The sequence below is a fragment of the Peromyscus leucopus genome, chromosome 13 (assembly GCF_004664715.2).
Source record: "Peromyscus leucopus breed LL Stock chromosome 13, UCI_PerLeu_2.1, whole genome shotgun sequence".
NCBI lineage: Eukaryota > Metazoa > Chordata > Mammalia > Rodentia > Cricetidae > Peromyscus > Peromyscus leucopus.
Genome location: NC_051074.1, coordinates 57,589,595 through 57,615,997, shown reverse-complemented (window position 1 = coordinate 57,615,997; position 26,403 = coordinate 57,589,595). Strand labels below are relative to the sequence as shown.

General features: G+C 43.1%; 1 protein-coding gene across 4 annotated transcripts in view; it reads left to right on the top strand.

Moving 5' to 3' along the window:
* The first annotated feature begins 210 nt into the window (after positions 1–210).
* The window catches only part of Ccdc150 (coiled-coil domain containing 150), a 95,494-nt gene continuing 69,301 nt past the window's right edge, over positions 211–26,403 (top strand). For 2 of the 4 annotated variants that reach the window (XM_028886408.2, XM_037210414.1), the window contains exons 1-5: positions 211–425; positions 14,817–14,980; positions 20,709–20,929; positions 21,039–21,217; positions 23,397–23,465. In XM_028886408.2, coding sequence (XP_028742241.1) covers positions 369–425; positions 14,817–14,980; positions 20,709–20,929; positions 21,039–21,217; positions 23,397–23,465 — 690 coding nt within the window. In that variant the 5' untranslated portion in view covers positions 211–368. Of the gene's footprint in view, positions 426–14,816; positions 14,981–20,708; positions 20,930–21,038; positions 21,218–23,396; positions 23,466–26,403 lie in introns of those variants that run through there. The other 2 variants (XM_037210413.1, XM_037210415.1) reach the window with 2 other exon arrangements.

Sequence of the window (26,403 nt, the reverse complement as noted above, 5' to 3'; positions counted from 1 at the left end):
TTCCCATCGTTCGGAAGTTACTTGATCCTTTGGTCCTCCTACAACTGAAAACGCCTCATCCTGGACTCTTGCTTCCTGCAAAGTAAGCCGGGTGGGTTGTCTAGGCAAAGCGGACACAGCGGGAGAGGGCAGCGACTACGTTTCCCAGCATGCCCTGGTGGGAGCACAATGGAGCATGGCGTCATCCGGATCACGTGGCGGCGGCGCGTTTCCCGACGCTCTGAGGGAGTCCCGCTAGGGTCCCTCCCCATGCGGAGGGCCCTGCTGGGCCGGGAAAACTACAATTCCCGGCATGCCTCACCTCGGGTGCGCCTGCGTACAGGAGCAGCCCGGCGGGCGAGCGGGTTGGTTTAAAGCGCTGTAGTCCCATGGAAACAGACCTGCTGGCCGCGGGACGGAACTGCAGGCTGGTAGATGAATTAGGGGTGAGGCTGGGGCCGGGTCGGTCGAGGGAGGTGGGCGGCGCAGGGGAGAGGCCACCAGTCCCTTTCCCGCCCAGGCCGAGTCCCGTCCCGCCCCCCAGTCCTCCAGGGCCTTGGTTTACCCGGCCTAGCACGCTGCCTGGCAGTGAAAACCGCCTCCGGCTCCATTGGCTTTGGTTGGAGCATGGCCGCAGGAGGGTGGCGGGTCGCTGAGACCGCTCCATGAGCCTCCTTTCCCTTCCTGGGAAGGCCTTTTCAGCACCAACGTTTGGTTTTCTTTTTCTTTTTGGTTTACTGAGACAGGGTTTCTCTGTGTAGTTTTGGAGCCTGTCCTGGATCTCACTCTGTAGACCAGGCTGGCCTGGAACTCACGGAGATCCGCCTGCCTCTGCCTCCAGAGTGCTGGGATTAAAGGCATGCGCCACCACCGCCCGCCCGGCTTAATGTTTGGTTTTCTCCCACTGGTTTTCCTCCCTGGCTTGCTTCCTAGACAAGAGGGGTTTTCATTTGTGCACTGTTTCCTGCCTGTGCTGGAATTAGACCTTGTTAAATATTTATTGTCATGTTTGTTTGGCACCCACAGCAGCCAAGGCACTATGCTGGGTGCTATAAAACAAACTAACCAACCTCCCCCCCCCCCAAAAAAAAAGCCCCTAAGGACTGTAATTCTACTTGAAGACATGTTAATCAACACGGGACAACCGAGTCTTGGTTTTTCATGGACTCCCCCAGTGATAGGGAGGTGGAAAGAGGATGGAGGGCATTTCCAACCAGCTGCTTTCCAAGCATTCTTTGGTCATAGTGTTTAGGCTTTTGGAGACAGAGTTTCTCTGTGCCCTGGAACTTGCTCTATAGACCAGGCTGGCCTTGAACTCACAGAGATCCACCTGCCTCTGCCTCCCAAATGCTGGAATTAAAGGCGTGTGCCACCACTGACTGACTCCAGGCACTCTTTGGGACATAACACATATCTGTTAGTTTCCTCTGATAAAAGTTGCGTGCCTGTAGTCAAGTCAGTCAGATCCTTTCTGATGCAGACAGCGGCTGTCTCCTGTATCTGGAAACGCTTTGGAGACACACATACAAATGTGGTGTCAGTGCTACAGATGACAAGCTAACTCCCATGCAATGACTCAGTCCATGGTGTGATGAAGACAGCACAGGCACTTCACCTGCACAGGCCAGGTTAAGACCTCCAGTGCTTAGGAGGAAATTATATTTGCAACCTGAAGAGAGGAACCTGGAGCCAGAAGGCAGAAAGAAACATACAAGACCTATGGTCAGGAGGCACCTGGGGTGTATCACGGTAGGGTGCTCACCAAGCCCATGTGGTGGTGTGTGCCTGTAATTCTAGCATTGGGAGGCGGAGACCTGAGGATGAAAAGCTCAATGTCGTCCTCAATGCACAGTGAGTTTGAGGGCAGCTTGGGCTACACAAGACCCTACCTCCAAGCATAGCTAACTAACTAAATAAATAAATAAATGTGCCTTAATGAAATATATTCATCTCTACCTACCTTAGCAGACCCTAACTGGTAAGCTTCTGTGTTTTCTGAGGTCTCAGAAAGATAGCATTTGTCTTTGGCAGTCTCCTTTCTCTCTTTTTCCAAAATTGACACCAGCCAAAAAAATCTGCCCCTAACACCGTGGGCATTCTCAGAGTCTCTGAAGAGGTCCTGTCCCACCCCCATGTAACACCCCTTACAAGCCCATGGCTGAGCTTGTCTTTTCTGTCTTTACTTTGGACTCAGAAGCTTAAAATGATAACACAAGTGTAAAGCATCTCAAGATACTGAGTATTGGACTTGATACTGAATAGACAGTTCAGCTGTTAAGAGCACTGGCTGTTCTTCTGGAGGACTTGGGTCCAATTCCTACCACCTACGTGGGTGATAGGTACACGTCTAACTTCATCCTTCTGCATGTGGCTATCCAGTTATCCCAGCACCATTTGTTGAAGATGCTTTTTTTTTCTCCAGTATATGTTTTTGGCATCTTTGTAAAATATTAAGTGGCTGCAATTATGTGTACTCATGTTTGGTTCTTCTATGTTGGTTTTTGTACCAGTACCATATTGTTTTTATTACTATAGCTGTGTAATATATCTTAAGTTATAGAACCATAATCTCTCCAGCATTGTTCTTTTTGCTTAAGATTGTTTTGACTCGCCGGGCGTTGGTGGCGCACGCCTTTAATCCCAGCACTCGGGAGGCAGAGCCAGGCGGATCTCTGTGAGTTCGAGGCCAGCCTGGGCTACCAAGTGAGCTCCAGGAAAGGCACAAAGCTACACAGAGAAACCCTGTCTCGAAAAACCAAGAAAAAAAAAAAAAAGATTGTTTTGACTCTCTGGGATCATTTGTGGTTCCATATGAGTTTAGGATAGTTTTTTCTTTCTATTTCTGTGAAGAATGAGATGGGGATTTTGATTGGGATTTTATTGAATCTGTAAATAGCTTTTGGTAAAATGGTCATTTTCACAATGTTAATTCTGATCCACTAGCATGGGAAGTCTTTCTTTTGTAGAATATTGTTTTAAAGTGTGTTACTTTTGTTTATGTTGCATTTGTTTAACTCTGTGAAGCTGTGTTCCTGTGCCTGTCTAAACCACCTGATGGTCTAATAAAGAACTGAACAACCACTAGTGAGGCAGGAGAAAGGATAGGCAGGGCTGGCAGGCAGAGAGGATAAATAGAAGGAGAAATCTGGGAGAGAAGAGATCTAGGAGCAAGAGGAGGACATCAGAGGCCAGCCACCAAGCTACACAACCAGCAGTGGAGTAAGAAAGAAAGGTATACTGAGGCAAAAGACAGATGGGCTAATTTAAAGTTAAGAAGAGCTGACAAGAAACAAGCCAAGGTAAGGCTGAGCATTTATAATTAAGAATAAGCCTCTGTGTGTGATTTATTTGGGAGCTGGGTGGCAGGCCCCCAAAAGAGCAAATACAAGCAATAACACCTTCCATTTTTTAGTGTCTTTATCTCTTTCTTCAGAGGTTTAAAGTTTTCATTGTAGAGGTCCTTCACTTCCTTGGTTAGGTTTATTCCTAGGTGTTTTTCTTTGAGTATATTGTGAATGGGAATGTGTCCATGGTCTTCTCTGTATATTGGTAGTATATAGAAAAGCCGTTCATTTGTGGAAGTTGATTCTGTGTCCTGCCATGTTTCTGAATTTATTTATTTCTAGAAGTTTTCTGGTAGAAATTCTTGGGATCTCTGTAGTATCATATCATCTGCAATTAGAGATAGTTTGAGAACTTCTTTCCCTATTTGTTTTCCTTTAATTGCTTTCTCTCGCCTGTTGCTCAAGCTGATACTTTGAGCACAATGTGGGGATAGTGGACATTCCTGTCTCATTCCTGACTTCAGTGTGATTTCTTCAAGATTTTCTCCATTTAGGATGATATTGGCTGTGGGTTTCTTGCATATAGCTTTGTGTGTGTGTGTGTGTGTGTGTGTGTGTGTATTTTCTCTAGCTCTACATTCTCTAGAACGTTTATCATAGCATTTTGGATTTTGTCAAAGGCTTTCTGCATCTATTGAGATCATGTGATTTTTGTCTTTTAAATCCATTTATGTGGTTTATTACATTTATTGGCTTGTATATGTTGAACCATCCCTGCATTTCAGGCATAAAGTCAACTTGGTCATGATGTATAATCTTTTTGATGCATTCCATATTCTGTTTAAAATATTTTATTGTATATTTTTGAGTCTATGTTCATCAGGGATATTGGTCTTTAGTCTATCTTCCTTCCTTCCCTTTCTCCCTCCTTCCCTCCTTCTTCCCTCCCTTCTTTTCTTACCTTTCCTCCTCCTCCTTCACTGTTGCATCTTTATCTAGTTTGGTTAATAGAAAGTTATTGGTTTTGTACAAAGAGTGCTCCTTATGTTTCTATTTTTTTAAATAGTTTAAGGATTATGTCCCTTGTTTGAGGACTGTTCTTTGAATGTCTGCTAGAATTCTGCAGGAAATCTGAACTTTTTTTTTGACTGGAAAACTTATTACTATTTGAATATCCTCATTTGTGTTGGGTCTGTTTTGGTTGTTGACTTCTTAGCTTAATTTTGGTGGTTTGCCTGAATCTAGAAATTCAGCTGTTTCTTTTGGCTTTCCCAGTTTAATGTAGTGCAGGTTTTTAAAATATTCCCTTAAAATATTATGAATTTCTTGGTGTCATTTGTAATGCTTACCTATTCATTTTTTATTTTGTCACTTTGGGTCCTGGCTCTCTTTTGGTCAGGTGGGCCAAGGGTCTGTCAATATTGTTTACCTTTTCAAAAAAACCAGTCTTAGATTAGTTGATTCTTTGTATTGGGGGCGGGGTTGTTCGTTTGTTTTTTCTATTTCATTGATTTCTGTTCTGATTTTTATTATTTCTTGCCATTGGCTGTGTCTGGATTTGGTTTGTTTTTCCAACTTTTGGAGTTGCATCTTTACTTCTTTAGTTGTGCTCTTTCTGATTTTTTTAATGTAGGCACTTAGAGTTATAAATTTTCCTCATAGGACTGATTTCATTACGTCCTAGAGGTTTTAGTGTCTTATGTTTTTATTTTCATTTAGTTTCACTAAGTATCTCTTTCTTTATTTCTTCTTTTATCATTTCATCATTCTTTAATGAGTTGTTTAATCCCTTTGAATTTGTATATTTACTAGAGATTTTTTCTTTTTGCTATCAATTTCAAATTTTATTGCATTATGGTCAGATAGAATATAAGGAGTGATTTCATGTTTTTGAGTTTGTAAAGATCTGTTATTGTATCTCAAGATGTCATCTATTTTTAGTTCTGCTTCTATGTGCCACTGAGTAGAATGTATAACCTTTGGTGTTTATATAGAATATACTGTAGATAATAAGTCTATTTGTTATATGATATCAGTTAATTCTGATGTTTCTGTTTATTTTTTGTCCAGATGACCCATCTATTGGAGAAAGTAGGACATTGAAATCACCTACTATTAAAAGATTGAAGTTAATCTGTGTTTGAAATCAAGAACTAGATTTTTTTCTTTTCCTTTTTTTTTTTTTTTTTTTTTTTTTTCTTTATGAAATTGGGCACCCTTGAGTTTGGTGCATGTATGTTTAGGATCGTAATGTCTTCTTGGTTGTCTTCCCTTGAATAGAATGAAATGTCCCTTTTTATCTCATTTGATTAGTTTTAGTTTGAAGTCTATTTCATCAGATATTAGGATGGCAATGCTTGCTTCCTAGTCTCCTTTTGTACATCCTTTTACTCCAAGATAGTACCTGTCTTTAAACTAAGATGTGTTTCTTGTAGGCAACAGATGGATTTATGTCTTGATCAATTCAGCCAGTTTTGTATCTTTTGATTAGAGAATTGAGACCATTAATATTTAAAGTTGTTATTGAAAAGTGTGTATGTGTGTTTGCTTTTTGTTTTGTTTTTTGAGACAGGGTTTCTCTGCGTAGCCCTGGCTGCCCTAGAACTCACTCTATAGACCAGGCTGCCCTTGAACTCAGAGTGTTGCCTGCCTCTACTTCCTAAGTGCTGAGATTAAAAGCATGTGTCACCACCATCCAGCATTTGAAAAGTGTGTGTTAATTGTGGTCACAGTATTGTTGATTTATGTTGGTGTATTTTGTGGTTTTGGTGTATTTTGTGTTTTAATAATTATAGCTTTGTATTTCTTTCCACAGTCTCTTTGATGTGCTTCTTCCACTCTTCAGCCTGAAATAATGCATTTGTTCTCTTTAAGTTATTTCACCTTAATTTCACTGATCTGTTTCTTTGTATCTTCTTTAAATCCCTCAAATTCTTTGATGAAATTGAAATTAAGATTTCCTTTTAAGTTCTGTGTCCTGGAGTTCATCTAGGTAGTTCTCATTGGCAGACATTTCTACAGGAGTGGTAGGTTTTGTAGAGAAGATACTGGCTTGATCTTTCCCATTGTTTATATTCTTGTAAGGAGACCTGGGCATATGGATTGTTCTCTGTAACGCATTTTTTTTCTGTCCCACCAGCCAGCTCCCAGATAATGACATGGAGATTACTTATTAATTATGAAAGCTTGGCCTATAGCTTAGGTTTGTTCCTAACTAGCTCTTATAACTTAAATTAACCAATTTATATTAATCTACATTCTATCACATGGCATTACCTCTCTTCCATCTTGCACCTCTTGTTTCCTCTCCATGTCTCCTGGCATCTCTTGTGTGCCTAGATTCTCTTCCTCTTCCTTTCTCTCCCTGGAAATCCTGCCTATACCTCCTGCCTACCTCTTGACTGTTCAGCTTTTTACTACACCAGTCATAGCAAATACATCTTCACACAGTGTACAAATATCCCACAACATTTCCCCCTTTTTGTCTAATAAAAAGGAAAGGTTTTAACTCTAACATAGCAAAACTGTGTACAATAAGAACAGGTAGGAATTATATCCACAATGTCCAGTCCATTTGTATTTGGCAAATTTAGAGAAAGACTTTAACCTATCTTAGTGAGTCCAAAGTTTTGTACCTAATTCACTTTCTATCCTAACTTGTATTACCAATGCAAAACTATCCTTTTAGACCTCAAAGCATTTTCTTAGATAAACAATTTAAGTTTTTCTGTTTCTCTACCTTATACACTTTCTATCTCTCATGTAACTTTTTGTTTCTGAATTTGGTAACAAGGAAAATTGTAACTATAACTATCTCATCTTCAACTCTATCAGCAGCCTAAGAAGGATATAATATTACCCAAGTAAACAGGAAGTGCAGAGCAAACAACTTCTAAGACTATAGAAATTAAAGAGACAGATGGCTGTCTGGACAGCCACCCAAGATTCCTCTGCAACATTGGGGCATCTGTCTTTGGCCTACAGACCTAGAATATCTGACAGACTTTTCTATGAAGCAGGAATTTTGAAGAACTGTCCTACTTTGTCTTGGCAAAATTAGGCTGTCACCTTCTTTTGTGTCCTGCTTATTTAATTCGGGCAGCATAATGTCAGTAGTTGAGGCAAGGGCAGTTTCTTTGAACAGTGACTAACTTTGTCATAAAGAAAGCAAACTCCATGTGGAGGTTCTTCAATGCCCATCATTCTTTTTTGAAATAGATTGTTACGTACTACCAGAAGCAGATGAGTCTCACTATGATGAAAAGCCTTGGCATCTCCCTGTCATGAAAAGTCTTATGTTATTAAAACATCTTAAATGCCATATTCTGGAGGTCTATGAATTGTTTGAAGACCATCTATCTATCTAAAATATAGCTCTGTATGACCTTAAAAGCATACCTAGCATGACTACAAGTTTGATTGTTATAGATGACTAACTACTAACCTGTGTTTCTTAATTATTTTAAATGGTTTATAATATTAGCTTTCAAGGACTAGAACTTTACATTTTTAAATGAGTTGTATAGGTACAATGGCTTAAACAAGATTAAACACACACATATAAATTTTGTATATTATATATGTATGTATATATATGTAGTGTAACAAAAATAACCCTAAATTTGATCAATATACAAAAATCCATACCATTGTAAAATATTTGAGACTAGTGATTTTTTAAAAGTAGATTCCCATAATTTATATATTATATCCCCCTCTTTTCCCTTCAGAGAGAGGTCCCTGAATCTAATCTCCTTTTAGATTATTTTTCTGACCATTATCAATAACAACTTGTAACCAACCCCTCTAAATGATGGGAAACATCCATAACCCACCACAGAACCAAAAACCACCCACCCCACCTCTTTGGAATGAGGGTGTCGTATTCTCTAGACTGCTTCCTTGTTGTCTCATGGCAATGGCATCTTTAGGAGACCCCAAGAAAATTGGAATACTGGTCAAGTCCTGGAGAGCTAGCTGTATTATTTTGTGTTTATTCTCTGTGTGATAGCGAAGTGTAGACCTTTTCTGAAGTCTTGGCTGAATTTGTGAGTCTGGACCATCTCATCTATCAGCTTTGAAGTTATTCTGTGTGCAGAATTTTGAGGAAACTGCAACAGAGGCATTTTGAGAAGCTGGATCACCAGACTACTTGTCTTTATTGATGTTTGTTTTTTTTTCCTTCTGAAAACACAAACTTTTAAAGGTAACATATATATCTGCATTAACACAAGTATGGAATGTGCAGTATGCACAAGTCAGTTAAAGATGATTTTTTGTTTTATGTTTGACCAGGTAAAAGGCATCTGTTAACTTTATAAGTTTGTTTGGACTGTATAACCAAACCTCTATCCATGCTATATGAAAGGATGGTATGTAATAATAAGTGATGAGGACTCTGTAGCCAACAAGATTTGTCATGTCTCAGAGCTGTTCCTATAGTAGAGGGATCAGCAAACATGTCACCTGTTCTGTGGTCCTTCTTGATTTCTATTTTCATGTCTATAGCCAAGATTTTCGGGAGGTCTCCCCAATCAAATCTGATCTTCATTAATTTTGAAGAGAACCATAACCTTTTGTTTCCTGTGGAAACAAAGGCATAACCTTTCCCCCAATGTAACATATTTTCTGACTTCCATTTTGAAGTTAAGACGTTCTTAAAATGTATAGGTCGGTTTCATTTAGCAGTTTCCATAACCCAATGTCTGTGAGCAGCTATTGCTTTTATACTTTAACATTTAAAAAATACAATGTCGGCCGGGCGGTGGTGGCGCACGCCTTTAATCCCAGCACTCGGGAGGCAGAGCCAGGCGGATCTCTGTGAGTTCGAGGCCAGTCTGCGCTACCAATTGAGTTCCAGAAAAGGCGCAAAGCTACACAGAGAAACCCTGTCTCGAAAAACCAAAATACAAAACAAAACAAAATACAATGTTAAAAAAGCACCATACAGGATCCAGATTCTCTGTGTATTTTCCATCTTTATGTGGCTTATTCTTTTTACATTACTTTAGCTTTTATTTAAAGACTTTATTATTTTTATTTATTTTTAATATATTTAATTTTTTTCTATAACTGTCTGTACCTGTTTTCTTTTCTCTAACATCTAAGCACATTTTAAAGCATATTCTACTGTTCAAAGGTGTTTTGGGTCTAGACCTGACTATCTGCACATCTGCAGCATTTTCTAACTACAAGACAAACCTCAAATGGTCATGTCAGGCTGGCCCCACCCTCCGTGGTTCCCTGAGAGCCCTACCCTCATGCTGGTGCATTTACCACCCCAGCTCTGGGAAGCTGTTGTGTCCATGATGCTGCAGGCATTTTACCTAGCACACTGGCTGCTCAAGTGCTCTGCTGTACAGCCTCTTAAAAGATCCCCACCTCTGTACACCGAGCCTACACAAGAGACCATTTTTCTCAGGCCCTATGTGGATATTTGAGCCTCCATGTTGGACACCATATGTAGTTTTTATGTCAGTTTAACGCCTGCACATGAATCTACTGATATTTTAATTATTGTCTCCTGCCCCACAGCCCCTCATTCCGTGCCCTGAAGGCCACTCATGCCGCACTCTGGTGAGGCTTCTGGTCTCTCAGCCCTGGCTCCGCTGCAGCCGGATATGTGGGTTTAAATTAAGTCTATCATTCTATGTATCAATAAGACTCAGAAGTCAAAGGCTGGGGTGAAAACCTGCTAGCTCAGAGAGGCTGAGTAGCAACTGGCTGACCTTGTTTTTCATCCAGAGACAGTACAAGAGACACATTTCATCCCACAACCAAGAGGAAGCTCAAACTCCAGTCCCTGCCTTTCCTTCCTGTGTGCCTTCTCTATCCAAATTTATGACTTCTCTATGGGCAATTCCAGTCATCTAGTGGCTCCACCCCCTAATTCAGGGTCTAACTATGGGGCAGTCTCAGGGGTGTCAGAGTGTGATCAAAATATTCCACAACAGTTCTGAGTTTATTATGAACAGAGCAGGTTGGGGAAGCAGAGTAGGTGTGTGTGGGGGGGGCAGATTAGGTCTAGAGGTTGGAAATGGCTTGGGGTGTAATGAAATCAGTAGACAGAGGGGACTGGGGGGGGGGAGATATGCAAGGATGTGCTTTCTGTTCCAAGCCTAGGTCTGTCTGGTGGAAAGGTTGGATATGATGTGTGAGAGGCCTGTTTTGGGATTTTGGACAAAATGTTACACCAAGGTGCAACTAAGGTGGTGCACTGGTTGGGCCCAGGCTGGATGTGGTTGTTGGTCAAGTTCGGCTGGGGCAGAGGGGGTGAGACCCAGGGTCAACCCTGGAGGAGGGGGAGCGTGCGAAGTCTGGGGGCTGAGTCTAGTTCTGTCATACGTGTGTGTGTGTGTGTGTGTGTGTGTGTGTGTGTGTGTGTGTTATGATATATAATGTGACTAAACAGTAGAGTTTAATTTTTCCTAGTTTTCAGTTCCTAGCATAGAATTTTGAATAGAGATCTACATATTATGTGTGTATTTTACCACCCCTTTCACTCGATATTGTTTGTGATTTGGATATTATTTTAGTGCATTTTTTACTGTGTATGGTATTCTTTTGCACAATCCTGAGTGGTCACTTGAGTAATTATAGTTTAGAACTGTTATAAGTAATGTTTTTATCAACATGCTTATACAAATAGCCTGGTATGCATATGAAAAGTGAACGAGCTATTTGTTGTTTTTAATAAAATCTTGTGCCAGTTTTTATTATTGCTACTGTCAAACATCCAAATTTAGGATTAAAGCAGCACTCATTCTGTGCTCCTTTGTAGAGACAATGACACATAGGTGTTCTAAAGGTATTATCTTCTAGCTGGGATGTTAGCAACTAAAGATGAATTCTTTGCTTTTAAGGTTCTATTTATTAGCCTGAGCTACAGAGCTGTGACTCAGAGGATCTGCCACAGGACTGTGGATTGTGGGAGTGTGTATAGCATTTTGCCGCCGTGTTTGGGCTTATCAGATCCAGAGGATGGGATGAATGAGTAACTGCAATAAAAGTGAGAGACTTTGACTTTCAAGCTTCACTTTAGCAGATACATGTATTGGATGCAAGTCCTTATCTCACATTCCTTTAGCATCCCTCAGTTACTGAGGGTCTTCTTGCTGACTGCCAGGGCTGCCCTCTCATTGCTCAGCATCCCTATGCCACAGTTACTTCCAAGGGCTCCGAAGCTTGACATTGATTTTTGTTTCCCATGGTGGGGTGAGGCATATGTCATGGGGGTGGTTGTTGGGCAAGAGAGTTTTCAGATGCCCTATGACCTGTTACTAATAAATCCCTAAAGATGGGTTTGTTTCAGAGTGCACCCTTACAGTGGCTCCTTGGTCAGTGTCCACTCTCACACGTTCTGTTCCACGTTATAACAAACACCACCTCCCTTCGACACTGTGTTCTCCCTGTCTCCTCTGAACTCTTTTGATGGAGCTCACAAGGACTGGGGGGCTGAGGGGAGGCCTGAGAGGGATTCTGGTCTTGCAACCTGTCATTTTGTTTACCTCTTCCTTCTACAACCAGAACAGCAGCGCTGGTGATGCTTGTCACCGGGAATGCCTGTGAGCAGGGACAGGAAGTGAATCTTTGAGCTGTGCTGTGTTCAGAGTCAGCAATCAGAGGATAGAGGATTAAAATCCTCCAAATCTGCTTTCCCTTCTCAGCTGCAGCTAGAACCCTTGGTAGGAAATGGAAAAAGAGCCAATAATTCCAGTGTTGAGTCTTCTGTGTGGCAAGTGCTAATCCTTGCTTCTGAGATAAATGCTTGCACAGACCTTCACATTTCGCTCGTTATTGTCCCTCTGCAATGAGATTTTCATACTTGAAGGCCACTTCCTGAGCCCTCCAGCCCAGTAACGGTATCCAAGGAGATTCCTTTCCGCAAGTGTTCCCTTACAGAGAATACAGAATGTCACTGTTGCTTCCCCATCCTTAGCCCAGTTTTTCCCATTTTGGAATAGGAATATTTACTCTGTGCCATTCTATGTTTGAAGTGTACAACTTGTTTTGATGTTATAGGAACTCACAGTTAAGAGGCTTTGGATGGGGACTTTTTAAAGTTACGCTGAATGAATTTTATAAGATGGCCACGAGCCATTGGATGGCATAAAAGCAGTGTTTTGGTGTCACATTGACAAGGAATGGAATTATGATAGTTAGTGTTACTAATTTAACAGAATCTAGAATAACCTAGAAGATAGGCATCTGAGCCATGTTCCTGGGTCATTTTCTAAATAAGACTGGGTGGCATGTTGGAGCCCACTAGGTTTCCCAGTGGCTGTACCCAGCAGGACTGCATAAGAGGATGATTGGATCATGGGCCTGGGTACCAGGTGACTGTAACTAGCAAGGGGGAGGTCTTTTGCCCCACCCCTTGGCATTGGTATAAATAGACCTTTGGAATAAAGATCTGGGCCAGTGGATAAGGACCCAGGCCCACCTGAGTCTATCCTGTGTTCTCTCTCTCTCTCTCATCCCTCATTCCTCAAGAGTCCTGGGGTAAATAAGTATGGGGGCTGGTCCCTTACAGTGGGACCATCCCTTGATTTGGACTCTATAGAATGGAGACGGAGAATTTACAATCGTTGGGTTTCTTCTCTGTGGTTACGGAAACGGTGTTGCCAGCTGTTTTGAGCTTCTCCTGCCTTGACTTCCTTGCCGCCGCGGTGTACCTTGTACTGGGGACGAAAGTCAACCCTTCTCCCTCCGAAGCTGTTGGTGTGCGCGTGTTTTATCAGAGCAGGGGGAACAGGGACGAAGGTGCCTGTGAACCAGGTCTCTGCTTCTCTGTAAGTACTGCATGGCCCTCTTAGCTACTTTTCAACTCCTGTTACAAAGCACCATGTCCAACAACAACAAAGTATTTAATGTGGGGCCTAGAATCCACGACTGTTGTGTTGGAGAGCATGATAGGCAGACAGGCAGGATACTGGAGCAGCAGCTGAGAGCTCACAGATCCGTCCACAAGCCGGAGACAGAGGAAGCTAACTGGGAAGGGTTTTTGAAACCTCAGAGCCCACCCCAGTAACACAATCATCTAAGAAGGCCACACCTCCTAATAGTGCCGAAGTAGTTCCACCAGCTGGGACTAGGCATTCAAACTTATAAACCTATGAGGCCGTTCTCATTCAAACCACCACAATGGCTGACTGCAGGAGGGCTTTGAAAACTTGGCCTCATATGAGAGAAAGAAATGATTAATTTGCCAGTAATACCTGTAAAGAGTTTTTGCTCCTATTATGAAAATAAGGTTGCAAGATGTTTTTGAGCACTGCTGCTTCAGTGTGGACAAACAGTAAGCTAATAATTATGTTTGCTTTATTTGTCGTGTACAGGGTATCTGTTTGTGGTTTGTGTGCATTTAGAGGCCATAGGTCAGCCTCGGGTCACTTTGTTTTTTGAGGCAGGATATCTCACTTGCCCTGGAATTTACCAATTGGACTAGGCTGCCTAGCCAGCAAGCCCCAGGGAGTCTTGCCTCTGCTTCCCAGTGCTGTGCTCATCTGTACACAGCCACCATCTCCAGCTTTTTCATGGGTTTTGGAGCTTGAATTCAGGTCAAGGGAGGAGATCAGAAAGCCTGCTGGTGCAGACATTCTCACTCTCCGTTTCCTGGCCACTGTATTATGAGCTGCTTTGCTCCACACCAGCCTTCTCATGATGCTGGGACGAAGCCTCTTAGTTTGTGAGCCAAACTAAGTCATCCTTTTAAGTTTTTCTCGGTGGTTTGTTGTAGCAACAAAACGTCGAATACATCAGCTTAAGGGGGAAGGATTTCTTGTAACTCATATTTTCATAGTTTTGGGTCTGTGGTCGCTTGGCCCCATCACTGTGGTCCTGTAGCAAGGCAGAACATCCTGACAGGGTAGCAGAGCACCGCCACTCTCTGGGAAGCAGTGGAGAGATGAGTGGGAAAAGAGACAAGTGGTGCCCTTGGCAGACGCGTGCCCAGTGTTCTACTGCCGCCTCTAATGAGCTGTTACCTCCCAATAGCTCATTCGGTGTAAATTCATCAAAGATAGCCTCCTCAAGATCAACCTTCAATAACCGGATCCACCAGGCGGGATACCAAGGCTTCAGCATCAGTTTTTTGGAGGACACTTAATAAACTATGCAGTTATAATGGGAATAAGTAGTAACAATAGAGAAAACTCCCTCAGAAGTCTTAGCTTCCTAGTATGTGACCACTAAAAGCAAATAGGGTAGACTAGATTATAATGTGATAGCAAAGTACTTAACAATCTCAATAACTTACCACAGCTATATAGGTCTACTGTTCACTCATTTTATGTCATGAATGTTTCACTCTGGGACCCTGGCCCATGAAACAAATCTACCTGAGATGTTGCTTATCTCATGAAGGAGAGGGAAAAAAAGATGGTGAATGAGAAGTTGGCTTTTAAAGCTTCTCTTCATATTTGAGCAAAATAGGACACATATCTATTCTGTAGTAAATAAGACAGGATGTATAATCCTCTCAAGGAAGGGCCAGTGACTGTTTCCAACAGTAAGAGAACCTCCCATGCTAATAGTGTAACCTTGTGACCTTAGGTGCGTATGGAAACTACAGTGTACCGACCAGTCCTCTCTCCAACCCGCGTCAATGCAACAGCTTCTGAGACGTTCACAGTACTTCAGCAGAAGATGAGAATTGTTGAGGAGCAGACCAGTTCCCTGAGAGATGACCTGCTGATGCTGGGCTGTGCTGACAAACGGTAACAGAAAGTTAGCTAGATCGTTGCTGCAGTGTGAAGACTTTTAACCTGATGCTTAGCAAAAAGCAGATGAGGTAGATAATTCCAGGAAATATGTTTCCGTGTGAACTTTGACGCAAACATATTTTTAGATAGAGTTGTCGTTCTGTGATAGAGTGTCTTTGTTACTTTTCTGTTGTTGTAATAAAACATCTTGACCAAGGCAACTTACGGAAGAAATGGCTTATTTGGGGCTTCCTGTTCCTCAGGGCTGTGAGTCACCATGGTGGACTGGAGGTAGAGAGCAGCAGGCGGCTGGAGTGAGAGCTGGGAGCTCACTTCTTGAACAGCAGCCAGGAAACACAGGAGATGCTGGGAATGGCAGGGGCCTTTAGAAACCTGAGTCCACCCCCAGTGACACTTCCTCCACCAAGTCCACACCTCCTAACCTCCCCATACGGGGCTATCATTCCGGAGTCTGGTATTCAAATGCCTGAAACTTATGGTCAGATCTCATTCAGAGCACCACCAGATGTTAGTCAGATCTTTGTTGCTATAACAAAATACCCCGGAGGCCATCTTAAGGGAGGAAGGATTTGCTGTTGACTCACCGTTTCAGAAGTTTGGGTTCTTGGTGCTTGGCCCTGTCACTGTGGGTCTGAAGGGAGGCAAAATATCATGGCAGAGAAGACTTAGCAGACCTAGAACCCCCTGGCAGCAGAAACAGTAGTGTTAGAAGAGTGGGAAAAGACAGATTTCCTTTAGCAGTCCCCAGCTCCTGATGGTGTTCTCAGTGTGCACTCGTCCATGGTAACTCAGTTCTGTTACCTTTCCATGGGTGGGTCCACCCCCCACCCCACCCTGGTACCTTTGCCTTTAACATTTGAGCCCTTGAGGAGCACTGTATGTACAAGCCATAAACATAGCCACAAGTTCACAATATTTTAGATTTGGAAATCATTTAAAAGAAAAGCTGAAATGATTCAGGCCTTTAATTTGGTCTTCATTTTTTTCTTCATATGTATTATAAATTAAAAGGCAGGTTTGAAATCCTTAACTGTTTCATGCTTTAGAATGAGGAACTATTGTAGACCTGTTTTTTCCCTTGTAGTGCTAAAGAATTTTTTTGTTGCTGTTTTAAAGCTCGTTGGCTTGTTAATAGTAAGGGTTATACATGTTTATGTAGCCAATATAGAATTTACTGGTGTGATTTGTTTTAGAAAAATCATAAGTATTTTCTGAGTGTCTCACATTAAAACTTTATAGTAGTGTAGTTATTATTGTAGGGCACATAAATTACTTTTATCATTTAAAGATTAAATTTGGTATAAATGCTGAGTATTTTGATAAAACAATAAGAAATTGTTTTATGTTTAAATATATTGCTTCTATGCTAACTTTAATTTCTAAGTTACCATTATAAAATTAATATTTATCATGTTTTATGTGTCATATGTTTTGTGTTGATTTACATAAGAAGTTTTTTTTTTTAACTTCAGATTAAAACAGCCAAAGGGATGGAAAAATGGCTCAGACTAAACTGTTTGCCATTCAGTATGAGGGCCTGAGTTCAGATCCCAGCACCCACACCCACATACACGTTCCCCACCCCAAACCCCTAAGGCCCCTCAAAGCTGGGCATATCAGTGTTTGCAGTCCTGGGTATGTGGAGACAGGTGGATTGCTGGACAGTCAGTCTAGCCTAACTGGTGAGTTACAATTTCAGTGAGAGGCTCTGTTTCAAAAACTAGAGATTGAGGAAGTCCCCCAGTGTCAGCCCCTAGCCTGTGCACACATGCGTGGCCAGCTGGGGTCATAGATGAATGCTGCTGCATTTTGTGAGGCTGCCGGGGATCTGACTCAGGACGTGGGTTTTTCTCTTACAAGGCGGCACTTGACCTGGGGAGCCCCGTGCCCAGACCCCTCTGCACTGTCTTCTACACGTGATTGTCTTTGGCAGACAGGACAGATTCATTTCTTTTCTGAGTTCGGTGCCTTTCATTTTGTTGTTCCCAATTGCTCTTCTCCAGCTGTTGGATACTTGTGGTGAAATTAGACGTCTTAGTCTTTACTCCGTACCTTAGAGGAAGTCTTCAGCGTTTTACAATTGTGTGGCCTTTACAGTGTTGAGGAGCACTCATCCTCTGTGCTGTTTGTTGGCAACTTTTTATGAGGGGCATTGGCTTTGTCAGTTGTTTCCCTGCATTTATTGAAACAATCATAAGGGTTTTGCTTGTCAGTGCCTTGCAACAGATGAGGAAAAGGGCAGGCCACCTAAGTGCAGCTAGGAAGCTTGGCCTGTTCGATTTGTGTTCCTCTGTTCTCAGGGTGAAGCTGAGAGCAGACATTGTGTTGTCCACTCTGGCTTGTGAGAGCGTCCGTGTCTGGTGTCTCTGCTGTCCTTTGCACTGCACCCCTGATCCTGGGAAATGGCTCCCATGTCCACCTCTTTATTTTCGGTGGTCTAGGGACATTCAGAAATGCAGAACCCCATCGAGTCCCAGAGCTAGGTGTTAAAGATGTAGTCTCTTGTGTAGGATCTGTAGAGTGGGACACTCAGCCCTGGACTCATCTCAGGAAGGATCTGTAGAACTGTAGCTGTCACCACAGTGAGGCTGGGGAAGACTGAAAGTACTGTGCTGCCTCTAGGCAGTTGGAGGTCTGTGGTTTGTTTGCCTCGTTACTTCTTGTGTTAGTCAAGGTTTCTATTGCTGTGAAGAGACACCATGACCAGGGCAACTCTTATAAAGGAGAACACTTAATTGGGACCAGCCTACAGTTTCAGAGGTTTAGTCCATTATCGGCGTGGCAGGGAAACATTACAGCGTGCAGACAGGCAGGCAGGGTGCTGGAGGTGGAGCTGAGAACTCTACATGTTGATCTACAGGCAGTAGGGAATGAACTGACGCCCACACTGAGCATAGCTTGAGCTTCTGAGACCTCAAAGCCCATCCCTACAGTGACACACTTCCTCCAGAAAGGCCCAACCTACTCTAACGAGTCCACACCTCCTATAGTGCCAGTCCCTATGGGCCAAGTATTAAAACACATGAGTCTATGGGGTCTATACCTATTCAAACCACCACATTCTACTCCCTGGATCCCATAGGCTTATAATCATAACACAGTGGAATATTCATTTAGTCCAACTTCAAAAGTCCCCATAGTCTATCACAGTCTCAACAATGTTTAAAGGTCCAAAGTTCAAAGTCTCTTCATGCAATCTCTTAACTGTAATCCCCGTAAAATCAAAATCAAACACACAGATCACATACTTCTAACATATAATAGCATAGGATATACATTACCATTCCAAAATGGAGGAAAGGGAGTGTAGTGAAGAAATACTGGACCAAAGCAAGACCAAAAACCAGCTCGGAAAACTCCAAACTCTGCATCTCCATGTCTGATGTCAAATCGCTCTCAGATCTCCAGCTCCTTTTAGCTTTGTTGACTGCAACACAATTCTCTCTCCTGGCCTGGTTCCACTCTTTGCCAACAGCTTTCCTTAACAGGTATCTCATGACTCTGGCATGTCCAACATCTTGGGGTCTCCAAGACAATCCAGGCTTCTCCTTCACAGCTTCATACATTGGCCTCTCTAGGCTTCCATGCAGGGACATCCCTGATACATGGCTGGCCTCAGCAGCTTTACGTAGTCAAGGAGGAAGATTCCATGACCCTTTTCTTCCCATGACCCCTTTCTTCTATCCTTGACTCTAAAGCCAGGACCAGATGGCTGAAGCTGCCAAGTTTTACTGCCTTTGCTGGGGTGGGAACACGGTCTCCTTGCTCAAATGACATTTTCACCAACCTTTTGTTTTTGATGGTTTCCTTCACTGCCTAAACTAGGCCTTCCTAGAACTTGCTTTGTAGACCTTCTGAGTACTGGAGTTAAAGGTGTGCACCACCACGTTGGATGTAAGCTGTTCTTTACATTCTATTTCTTAGTCTATTTATCACCTTGAACACAGGACTTAGCTTCATTCCACCTTTTCTCCTTAGTCTGTACAGTTTGTATTTTAACTTACTTAGCTTGCTTCTTTTCATTCTAAATCTTCATTAGTGTTAACACATTAGTTATTAAACCACACGACAGAGTCTATTCTAGGCTGTTTTGAGATTTACTCTACTAACGAATTAATCCAAATTTCTTCACTTTAGCCTCAGGCAGACTCTTCTGACAAGGGCAAAAAGCAGCCACATTCTTCACCAAAATATCACAAGACTCTCTCTAGGCAGCATACTAAACTTCTCCTTTGAAATCTCTTGAGCCAGATCCCACAGTTCAGATCACCCTCAGCACCACTGTCTTCTGTGTTTCCACTACTAGGGCCCATTAAACCCTACAGTGCTTTTTAAATCAAGCTCCCAAATTCCGCATTCTTCCAAAGAAAAGTGTGGTCAGTCCTGTCACAGCAATACCCCAGTCCATGGTACCTACTTCTGTCTTAGTTAGGGTTTCTGTTGCTGTGAAGACACACCCCATGACCATGGCAACTGTTGTAAAGGAAAACATTTAGTTGGTACTGGCTTACAGTTTCAGAGGTTTGGTCCTACATCATCATTGTGAGAAAACATGGCAGCATGCAGGCATGCATGGTGCTGGAGAAGGAGTTGAGAGATCTACATCTTGATCTACAGGCAATAGGGAGTGAACCTACTCCCACAGCTTGAACTTTTGAGACCTCAAAGTGGCCTCCACAGTGACACACTTCCTCCAACAAGGCCACACCTCCTAATAGTGCAGCTCCCTATAGGCCAAGCATTCAAACACATGAGTCTATGAGGCCCATACCTACTCTAACCACCACACTTCCCCATGCAAGTTAGCCAGGAGCCAGGTCACTGAAGCATGTGCAGAGAAACCCCTTCAATGTAGAAACCAGGAGCTATCTTTTCTAGCCCCTTGTCGGCATGGGTCCATAGGAGTAGAAATTCTGGACGTGCTTGCACTCCTGTTTACAGCAGCCTGTTGGTGGTGTGATCTACAAAGACTCAAATGTCCCTTCCTGTCCAGTGAGAGAACTGGGAGAATTTGAATGCCCTTCTTTATGGGGCATTCAGCAATGAACTAGTTTCTCCTTAGGTAGATTGGTAGTTGTAGGATACGCCAGAGAGAAGGCTTGGGAAGCGCTGAGCTCCTTTTTAGGCTCCGGAGCCCCAGTTGTTGGTCTACTTAATTCAGTTGTCAGCAGCAGTAGGAGAGGACACTGGCAAACCCCTTTTAGGATCTTCTTCCTGGGGAATCAAGTCTTTGCAAGTGTGCATTTTTCTAGAACTGTCATTTTGTTCTGTGGTCTAGAGGCATTCGTACTCTTAATCCCTTTGTTCATATGGCCAGGAGAATTCAGGGGCCAAAGCTCAGGGAATGTAAGAGTTAGGGTGATGTAGCCCACCTGCTTCTGTCCTTCTATCCTTAGGGAAAATTGGGAAGTCAGAGATTTTGTTCTAGTTGTCGAGTGCATGCCTTGGGTAGGGGTTGGATCTAACTGTGCCTCAGCCTTTTCTGAACATCCAGTGTGGATGTGTGGAAGAGTCTCATCTTGTTCTTGACACTCTCTTAGAAAGAACTGGTCTGTGTTTAGTGCTGTTTTTGTGCGTTCTTGTCTGAAGGAGTCAGGAGCCTCAGGTTCTACCATGTTGGTGTCACTGCCGTTCTAACTAGAGTGGCTGCATCGGCTCAAATGACTGCTTTCACCACCGTAGAAACTGCATGATGTAATGTTGTTTTGGGGTGCTTTTCCAGAGGTCAATTAGAAACTTCAGACTATTTCGGAGACCCTGCCAGCCAGAAAATCATTAGTCCTATCCCAAGTGAAGTAATTTGTCCAGAAAACCCAGGTGTTTTATGGAAGAACTGTGAGTTTCTGGTAAATCGAATGTGCCATTTGGAAAACCTCATCCAGTCCCTGAAGATGAGCATCTTCCGTCTGCAAACTGAGAAGGAGTTGAATCCACAGAAAACAGGTATGGATGAAGAGGATGGCTACAGAGAACTCGGTTCTGCGAAGGTGCTTGCTGTCTCTGATTCTGGACCCTTGCTCACCTTCTGCTCTGTCCTCTGTGCTTCTCGTAGCTTTTCTGAAGGATCAGCTGAATACAATACAGGAGGAGCACTGCATGGACCTGAAGCTGCTGCGCCTGGAAGTGATGAATTTGCGCCAGCAACTGAAAGATGTCAAGGAGGAGGAAGACAAGGCACAGGATGAAGTGCAGAGACTGATGGCCACTTTGGAAATAGCCACCGAGACAACGGTTCGTTTTCCATGTTCTCAAGTGCAGTTTCCCTGCTCCAGAGAGCCAAGGGCTCCAGAAAACCGAATTTCAAATGGGTGGTGTGGACCTTAAATTCTTGGCATTTGAAGTGTGTCTGCACTGATAACCTCCAGCAGTGTGTGTTGTCAGCGGTTGTTAGTAGACCTCCTGCTGTGTATGAAAGATAGTGAGCATCTAAACTCTGTCCTCTTTCAGAGCTACATGGTAGTTGGGAGGCTAAGGCATAACATGACAAATAAGAAAAAGTCTAAGTAGAAGACACTGAGGGAACATTGCACAGGAAGACTGTACTCGGGCATGTTTGAGAGAAGGAGAATCTTGGCCAGTATAGATCAGTCACCTTCAGACATGATACACTTGATCTGAAGGCAAAGGCATCTCAGGGGACACATTTGCAGGCAGAGAGGACACCAGCAGTGTTGTTCTGTTCCAGGGACAGTCTGTTTTACTAAGAGGAGTGGGGCTGAGGGAAGTCTCTTGTCCACAATCATGTGCTCGTCCTCCTCCTGTAACTAAGATTCTGCTGGGTGCCACTGGGTTAAAATAGCTAAACTCCAGCTTTCCTGAAGTGAGAATTTGTGGGAAGTAAGCTGAGTAGTGCAAATTTTACATTGCAGAGCATGTAAAAATCAAGAATAATTAACACTTTGGATAATCAATGGGGAGTGATTAAGAATTTTGATGGAGAATCCATGTAACAAGAGGGGAAACTAACTAGATATTACTATCTACTGACTATGGAGAAGAGACTAACTAGATGTGACTGTACTGACTATGGATGGAGAGGAGACTAACTAGATGTGACTATCTACTGACTATGGATGGAGAGGAGACTAACTAGATGTGACTATCTACTGACTATGGATGGAGAGGAGACTAACTAGATGTGACTATCTACTGACTATGGAGAGGAGACTAACTAGATGTGACTATCTACTGACTATGGAGAGGAGACTAACTAGATGTGACTGTACTGACTATGGAGAGGAGACTAACTAGATGTGACTATCTACTGACTGTGGAGAGGAGACTAACTAGATGTGACTATCTACTGACTATGGGAGAGGAGACTAACTAGATGTGACTATCTACTGACTATGGAGAGGAGACTAACTAGATGTGACTGTACTGACTATGGAGAGGAGATTGGTAGCAAAGAAACCAGTTTGGGTTCTTTTATGAGTCTACATAGGTCAGAACTAGCATGGTGGCGTTTTGAAGGGAGAGGGATTTTTTATGAAAGATATTCTAGAATTGGGTACAGGGTAGAAACTGAAGGTAAAAAAGAAGAAAACCACAACTTGAGTCTTTATCTCTAGGATTATATCTACTTTATATCTAGTAATAATTAAAAAAGTGTGTTTTCATTCTGAATTCCTAAGCATGAATAGCATTTGAAACTGGTAGTGGTGGTGTATGCCTTCTTAAATACATCCCAGCACTTAAAACACAGCTTTGTCTCTATGAGTTCAAAGCCATTGATCTACATAGTGAGAAACTCTCTGTCTCTGTGTCTGGGTTAAGAGCACTGACTGCTCTTTCAGATGACTCAGGTTTGACTCCCAACACCCACATGGCAGTTTACAACTCTCTGTAACTCTAGTTCTAGGGGATCCAACACCCTCTTCTGGCCTCTGTGGGCACCAGACATGTACATGGTACACATATATACATAAATCTTAGATGCATAAAAATCTTTAAAAAAAAATACTCCAATTGTGAGGACTGGAGTTTGGATCCCCTTGACCTACATGGATTCTAAGCCAGAAAGGCAGCCCTAATATTCAGAAGGCAAGAACAAGCTCCCTGGAGCAAGCTGGCTGACCAGACTAGCAAATTCTAGGATGGCTGAGTTCAGATGAGAGGTCCTTACTCAATGTGTAGTGCAGAGGGTAATCCATGGAGACACCCATTGTCATCTTCTGGCCTCCACATACATATGTACATGTGTGCACACACATGTATACTCATACATACATACACATGCATATGCATACATGTGCACACACATTTACCCATAAATACATACACGCAAAGAATAAATAGCACTTATAAGTTTGCCGGGGGAGGGAGGAAGACTGGATTCGACTGGATACACCCAGAGACAGTTTCTTCCTGTCATTTCAGGTTACTAGATCTTTCTTCCTTCTCTTTCTAGAAGAATGCAGCTGTTATTGAGGAGGAGCTGAAGACCACAAAGCGTAAAATGAACCTTAAAATTCAAGAGGTAAGAGAAGACGGGAGATGCTGGAAAAGTGTTGGGGTTGCAAGGGGAAATCAAGGAAGTGGAAAGAATGAAAAGAATCCTTTGAAGAAGAAGCCATGTCATTGCGTGAACACTTAAAACATACCACACAGAGCTGAAGCAAGAGTGTCTGCTGTCTGTTGCCTAAAGATGTTCTCATGTGTTAAAACTGCCCTGAAACTGGATCAACGACAAAACCCAACAAACAACAAACACCTTTGAGCCGGTAGAGAAACAGTTACTAAATATGGTGGCCCATAGGCGGCTGTTAAGTAAAACCTTCACCTTTGTGTGGCATTTTAATATAAGTTATGTTAAGATGGAAACTCTACCGTTCTTCTTTGACCTTGCAACCTTCACATCAGCTGAAATGTTTGGAGTTCTGGAAGGGGTGGCTGCCAAAAGCAGTTGAATTAGTTGTGGGTCTCTGTGTTGCTTTCATCTATTCAGAAGGAAGCTCCTCGAAGGCTTTAGAGATGCGCTGATCTGGGTATAAGGATAAGTCACTGGACTCAGTTTCACTCTGTCCCTTAAGCAGTGTGCAAGGTTCTTCACTATGACCTGACTAACCCCAGGTTCTCAGCCCCAGTGATGGTGGTTTTTGTGTGTCAACACAAGCTCCAGTCATCAGAGGAAGGAGCCCAGTTAAGGAAATGTCTCCATGAGATCCAGGTGTAAGGCATTTTCTCAACTAGTGAACAATAGGGAGGGCCCAGCCCATTGCGGGTGGTGCCATCCCTGGGCTGGTGGTCCTGGGTTCTATAAGAAAGCAAGCTGAGCAAGCCATGAGGAACAAGCCAGTAAGCAGCACCCTCCATGGCCTCTGCATCAGCTCCTGCCTCCAGGATCCTGCCCTGTTTGAGTTCCTGTCCTGACTTCCTGAACAGCAATGCTGAAGTGTAAGCTCAATAAACCCTTTCCTCCCCAACTTGCTTTTTAGTCATGGTGTTTCTCACAGTATTAGTAATCCTAACTACACCAAGCCTATATTTTTATTTCATTGTATCAGTTCTGTTCTGTAGAGAACCTTGACTAATTTGGCCCTTTTTAGATACTTTAAAATTTTAATTACTATTTTTTCATTTATTTTACACACTGACCACAGTTTCCCCTCCCTCCTCTCTTCTTGTCCTCCCTCCCATTTATCCCCCTCCCCATCCACTCCTTCTCTATCTCCACTCAGAAGGGGGCAGGTCTCCCTTGGGCTTGAACAAAGCATGGCACATCAAGTTGAGGGAGGCAGCTTTGGGGACAGAGTGGAGGGGGAGAGTAATAGAAGATATGTCTTGATGGAGGTGGGGCATTTCTGGGTTAGGGAGAAACCTGGTACCAGGGAAACCCCCAGGAGTTCACAAGGATGACCCCAGCTAAGACTCCTAGCAATAGTGGAGAGGGTCCCTGAACTGGCCATCTACTGTAATCAGATTGGTGACTACCCTAATTGTCATCAGAGAGCCTTTTAGATATCTTAACATAAAGTTCAATATTTTTTGGTTTATAGAAAAGTTATGTAGAAAGTATGTACCCACTCTCTAAACTCCCAGTTTTTTTTTCTAACATTATATTAGTGAGGTAGTTTGGCCACAATTTATGAAATGATACTGATGCGTTACTGAAGTCAGTAGTTTACATTAGAATTCACTTTCTGTACTGTAGATTTCTATGAATTTTAACAAATCTATCATGCCGTGTACCCACCAGTTCAGGATCAAGCATAAAGTTTCACTGCCCTAAAGATGCCTTGTTCTCCACACACAGCCTCATCCCTTCTGCTAGCCCCTCGGAGAACACTGAGCTTTGCATTGTGTATATGGTTTGGGTATTGTTGAGATCATCCTTTTGGACTGTACAGTTAAAGTTTCTTCATGTCTTCCCAAGGCTGATAGTTCATACCTTTTAATTTCTGAACAGTAATGCATTACATGTAGCACTGTTTCCTCATCCATTCACCTATCAGAGAACACCCAGGCATCTTATAGGTTTGTATGGACATAAGATTTCCACTTACTGGCTTGCACTGCCACCCATGGCCATGGTGGCATCTGGGCCCGGGCTGCTCCTGAGGACCATGTCAGGGTCCATGGTCTTACAGAGGCTGGGAGCTGTGATCATGACCATGGCCCTTGTCGACACCAAGCCACACAGATGCCTGGGTTCTGGGTCACCACCTGTGGCCATGTTGGATTCTGAGGGACATGTTGCTGCCAGGACCATGCCAACCTCAGTGGCCTGCCCCTCACCTGAGAGGAGTGTCCCAGCACCCTGGACTGACCAACTCAGCTGCCACCCAGGCACACTTCTAGGGCTTGGAGGATGTACACCCCAACATCTACCCTATCTATGACCTGCTGGAGTGTGTGAAGAGACTGATCCTGGGGACTCATAATTGCAGGATCTCCGTGACTAGGGGCAACAGCAGAATATTGGAGAGGAATGTCAGTAGGGTTCCAGTATTGATGGTGTACCAAAGCCAGAGGTCTTGAACCTGACCAACAACTCATTACACAATGAACATTTGCAAGTAAAGTGTGGGAGCCCGGCTTTGTGGCTTGATTTCCATCTGAGAGGTCAAGCTTGTCTTTATTCCTTAAGGCTGGATAACAGGATGTTTGGCCAAAGGTGTGGTTACCAGGTGTTTTGAGAATTAAGGAGGTGTTTACACTTGTTTGTACTTTGAACCATGATGTCCTTGAGAGGGGGAGGTCTTTTGCCCCCCTCGTTTTGGGTATAAAAAGGCTGTGAGTAATCAACTCAGGGCAACTCTGATATTGACTCAAAGCTCTCCCAAACCTATTCTGTGTCTCTGTTTCTTTTACATCTACGTCATCTCTATTTTTCATCTCTTATTTCTCAGTCCTCACTCCTCTCTTCAAGGCTATTGGACAGGCTGAGTGGGACCCAGCAGTAAAGCTGTTTGGAC